Source organism: Monopterus albus, unplaced genomic scaffold, assembly GCF_001952655.1.
Source record: "Monopterus albus unplaced genomic scaffold, M_albus_1.0 scaffold355.1, whole genome shotgun sequence".
NCBI lineage: Eukaryota > Metazoa > Chordata > Actinopteri > Synbranchiformes > Synbranchidae > Monopterus > Monopterus albus.
Genome location: NW_018128235.1, coordinates 281,990 through 287,212, shown reverse-complemented (window position 1 = coordinate 287,212; position 5,223 = coordinate 281,990). Strand labels below are relative to the sequence as shown.

Sequence of the window (5,223 nt, the reverse complement as noted above, 5' to 3'; positions counted from 1 at the left end):
ATTAATGTAAATTCAAAAGTTATTAGAAAATGGTCAGACAGAAGAGGGTTTTGAGGAAAGACTATTAAGTTTTCAGTTTCGATGCCATATGTCAGAACAAGATCAAGAGTGTGATTAAAACAGTGAGTGGGTTTGTTTACAATTTGAGAAAAGCCAACGGAGTCTAATAATGAACAGAATGCATTGTTGAGGCTGTCATTGTCAGCATCTACATGAATATTAAAGTCGCCTACTATGATTATTTTATCTGTACTAAGCACTAAATCAGACAAAGTCTGAAAATTCACTTAACTCTGAATAAGGAGCAGGTGGACGGTATACAATAACAAACTGGCTTTTGAGTTTTCCAGTTTGGGTGTGAGAGACTCAGAGTGAGACTTTCAAATGAGTTATAACTATGTTTAGGTCTACGGTTGATTAATAGGCTTGAGTCAAAGATCGCTGCCACACCTCCACCTCGGCCTGTGTTTTGAGGGATGTGACAGTTACTGTGACCAGGTGGGGTGGATTCATTTAGGCTGACATATTCTTCCTGCTGTAACCACGTTTCAGTAAGACACAATAAGTCAGTGTAATGTTCACTTATCAAATCATTCACTAACAGAGATTTAGATGAGAGAGATCTGATATTTAATAGACCACATTTGATTGTCCTATTACTTTCCACTATAAGAGGAGTAGTCTTAATTTTAATTAGGTTCCTATGGATAACTCCTCTCGAGTTGATTTTTGATTTACAGATAATGCACTGAGGGCACTGAGTTATGTTATACAGTCATGGGTTTTGTGACAATCAGAGTGATGGCCGGGGGAGGAAAATGTCCTTGTGCCTAGTCGTCTTGGCATACAGTGACATGTAGTGCTGTCCAGAGGGGAGGAGTTCAAACAGATTGTGTCCAGGGTGTGAGGGGTCTGCAGAAATCCTCTCCGCCCTCCTTTTGACCCGTGAGGTGTACAGGTCCTCCATGGAAGGCAGGCTTGCACCAATGACCTTTTCTGCAGTCCCGACTGTCCGCTGGAGTCTGTACTTGTCCTGTTTGGTTGCTGAGCCAAACCAGACAGTGATGGAGGTGCAGAGAACAGACTTGATGATTCCTCTGTAGAACTGTATCAACAGATCCTGAGGCAGGTCGAACTTCTTGAGCTGGAGCAGGTGGTACATCCTCTGCTGTGCCTTCTTGATGATGGTCGTGATGTTGGACGTCCACTTCAGGTCCTGGGAGATAGTGGAGCCGAGGAACTTGTAGGACTTTACTGCTGATACAGTGCTGCTGAGCTTTCAACTTTTCAGAGTAGCCCCTGCTCTGATCTCCCTGGTCAGTGCATTCCTGGCCTGCCTGTACAGGATCCTGTCCCACATCTGTAGGCCTCTTTGCCATGACAAAGCTGCTTAAGTTTTAACGTGAACCAGGGCTTGTTGTTGTTGTTGCAGTATGTGCAGAAGGTCTTGGTGGACACACATGTCCTCACAAAGCTGATGTATGATGTCACAGTATCAGTGACTTCATCCAGGCCTCTAGACCCAGCCTTAAATACACTCTAGTCTGTGCAGTTAGAGTGGGCCTGTAGCTCTGACTGCTCGGTCCATCTCCCCACTGTTTTGACCACAGGCTTCACAGTTTTAAGTTTCTGCCTATAGGTTGGGATGAGATGGACCATGCAGTGATCACAGAGACCGTGGGCTGCACGGGGGACAGAGCAATAAGCATCTTTTAGTACCATGTAGCAGTGGTCCATTTTGTTTTTGTCCCTGGCAGGACAACTGACATGCTGTTTGTTCATGGGTGAGGTAGAACAATGAGTGGGGAGTCGGGACGTTTCAGTTCCATTCTAGTTATCTGATCAGCTGGGTGCTGTAGTGCATTCTTATTTACACTCTGACCAGAATGAATGAGGAAACCTCTCTGGGAGAATAAAATGGTTTTCAGTTGATGACGACAGTCTCTAAGTCCTTGTTGCAAGTTCTTTCTAACGTGGTGACATCTTTACACCAACCTTCATGTCAAGTCAAGTCAAGTCAAGAATCCTTATTGTCATTGTGCATAGCACAACAAATTTTTTTCCGGCAGCTCTTGGCTTAAAAGACACATTATTTACATAACACACAATTGTATAAGTCAATATAAAACAATGAGCAAATAAAAAGGGATGTACAGGACCTAATCAGGTCAGCAGTATGTTAGCAGCAAAGACACATTATTTACATAATACACAATTGTATAAGTCAATATAAAAATATGAGCAAATAAAAGGGATGTATGGGACTTAATCAGGTCTGCAGCATGGTAGCAGCAAAAGAGTGTAGTAACATTATAAGGTGCAGCTCAGTGCAAATCTCAGTCGATTGATTTCACAGCTCTGGGGAAGAAGCTGTGTCTCAGTCTGTTTGTTCGAGTCTTTATGTATCTGTACCTTTTCCTGGAGGGAAGAGGCACAAAAAAACCCTGATGGACTTTGTAGGTAGGACAGCATCAGTACAGAACCTCACATAGTCCAGAACAGCTGATGTATAAGCCTCCAGGTCAGAACCCTCTTTGAACACCCCCCCAGTCAGTGTGCTCTATGTAGAAGCAGATTCTGCCTCCTCTCATTTTCCCAGATAACTCTGTTACCCAATCTGCTCTGTGTACCTGGAAGCCCGGTATTTGTATCACTCTCCCTGTCACATAGAAGAACATTAAGACCTGAGAACAAGCTGAAACATTTGGTTTGATGATACTTTATTAAATTGGGACCAGATCTAACAACATGTGTGTGTGTTTCTGATGTCCTGTACAGACTGAAGGCTGCTGGAAAGCTCCTAAACTGCCTGTCTTCATTGCGGCTTCCTGCCGCCACCTCCTCCTCTCACCCTCTTTCCAGGCGAGGCACAGTGCATCTCAAACGAGCCCACTGATTGGATGACAATCTTTTTGATGCTCTGATTGGCTGACAGGATAGACGTCTCTATCTCTAGAAGATGTTGTCTTCTCCCCCTGCCACCTCCTCATCTTCATCTCTGGCCTCTCACAGAGTGACCTCTGACCCCCGGCATGTTACCATGGAAACCTACTGGAGGGAGGTGCAGAGCATTGAGGAGGAAAAGGAGGGAGAAGAAGAAGACGAGGAGAAGAGTATGGATGGTAAGTGAAACCTTGAGCAGAGTGGGATATCATCATTCCAATCTGAACTCTACTTGTCTGTGACTATCTGCAGAGGTGGAGCTGGAGGAGGTGTGGCTGACAGAGGCAGGATTATCCTCTCTGGTGACGGGCTTGTCAGAGGAGGAGGCACCACTGCCGCCGGCGGAGGCACTATTATCCACATTGACACGGCAACAAGTCGCCACAGTGAAGAAGAGACTGGACAACTACAATGAGACGCTGAGGAAGAGAAACAGGCAACCAATCAGAGATGTCCGTGACATCTTCACTCAAGTGAGACACGTGTAGAAACAAACTGTACTTGGATAGGTATATATACGAATATACTGTACACACACGTATATACAGGGGGAAGTAACTAAGTACATGTACTCAAGTACTGTACTTAACTACAATTCTGAAGTATCGTATTTGCGTACTTTCATTTTCTGGTACTTTATACATGGACTTTACTATATTTCATTCAGAAATGGGAACTTGAGCATGGCTGTGATGGCTATGGAGGTTTTGTTTCATTGTTCTGCCGTCAAAACTCTGGTTCCTCAGTCAAACCCACAAAGGTTTGGATGTCAAATATAAACAGATTTAAATAGTATTATACTGGTATCAGCACTTTACTATGCATTGCAGCACACTCAAAGCACTTTCACACTATTTGCCCATTCTCACACCGGTGGTATCACAGGGAGCAACTTGGGGTTCTGTGTTTTGCTTAAGGACACTTTGGCACTTGGACTGGAGAAACAGAGAATCAAACCGCCAACCTTCCAGTTAGTCAACCCCAAATCAGAGTTGTTTTCATTTAATTAAAAACAAAACAAAAAAGCCATGACAGCTCCCGGAAGTGAAGCCACCATGATTTGATGGCTGGTTGAAGTATAGGTCATAAATCCTGCCTCCTCCATGTTGCAGATGGGACATGAGCCACATTAATAACTCAAAGTATAAATCAAAGACATTTTTCCCAGAGTTCACTTCTGTGGTTTTTGGTAGATATTATTATCATGCTGATGTGGTCGTTTTTCTGGTAAGGTGTTATTTGAAAAGCTTTTTGATGATATAAAAGGGGCGTATTTTGGATGATTTGACAGGTTTGATTGGTTATGCCACTCAACTACGCAGTCACTACTGTGCTGAATCTGCCTTATTCACTATATTTTAACTTTTACTTTTCCACTTTGTAGTTGTGGACTGTAATATTAAAATGCATTTATGGTACAATCTTTCTTCACAAGCTACAGGAATTAAATTGAGTTGTCAGTAACAAATAGACCAGGGGTGTCAAACTCAATCGCACAGGGGGCCAAAACTCAAAGCACACTTTAGGTCACGAGCCGAACAGGATAAACATTTATTGAATAGATTAAACTAAATGTTTTTTGTACATAAATGAGTTGAAATAGACAGGATGCAATATTATTCCAAAATAAATAAACTTGAACTTAAAATCAGCAACTGTATTTCTGCTAAGACTTCCATTTGCAAACACCTGCTTTTTGTCTGGACACAAGACGTCGCACACTTTACAGCTCTTCAGAAACTCTCCCTCAGTAAATGGCCGGGCTGATTTGGCTATCTTTTCTGCCGCAATAAAACTTGCTTTCACAGCAGCTTCGCTGTGTGATTTCGCTTTGGTGAAAACGTCTGCTGTGATGTCAGATTCCTCTTCAACTCCTCTACCTTCTGTAGCTTCTGCTCTGCATTCACGTTTTTCAGCTTGTCCTGATGTTTTGTCTCGTAGTGCCGTCTTAGGTTATATTCCTTAATTACAGCCACATTAGCTATAAGAAACATGGGTTTACCGGAAATGTCAGTAAACATATACTCAGCCTCCCACCGGTTTTGAAAGGCTCTGTTTTCATACTCAAACTTTCTCTTGGCCATTGTTAATGTTAGGGCCGCTCGACAAATAGGTGAGCGAGCGGAAAAATTGAGCAGACCCAGGCGGCTGGCTTCGGTGCAAGCAGTACTTTATTTACAGGTGATAAGATAGATAATTATTTACAACAGTATGGGTATGGTGAGAGATGGCCGGGTGTTGATCGGCGGTAACAGAGACACAGTCAATGGGTAGATGAAT

The 5,223-nt window shown here is 43.1% G+C and overlaps 1 protein-coding gene across 2 annotated transcripts in view; it reads left to right on the top strand.

Annotated features, from left to right (window-relative positions):
• arhgap28 (Rho GTPase activating protein 28) overlaps nt 1-5,223 on the top strand; it is a 33,697-nt gene that overhangs the window by 12,154 nt on the left and 16,320 nt on the right. The window contains exons 3-4 of one of the 2 annotated variants that reach the window (XM_020625429.1): nt 2,779-3,122; nt 3,196-3,416. In XM_020625429.1, the coding sequence (XP_020481085.1) occupies nt 2,960-3,122; nt 3,196-3,416 (384 nt within the window). In that variant the 5' untranslated portion in view covers nt 2,779-2,959. Of the gene's footprint in view, nt 1-2,778; nt 3,123-3,195; nt 3,417-5,223 lie in introns of those variants that run through there. The other variant, XM_020625430.1, reaches the window with a different exon arrangement.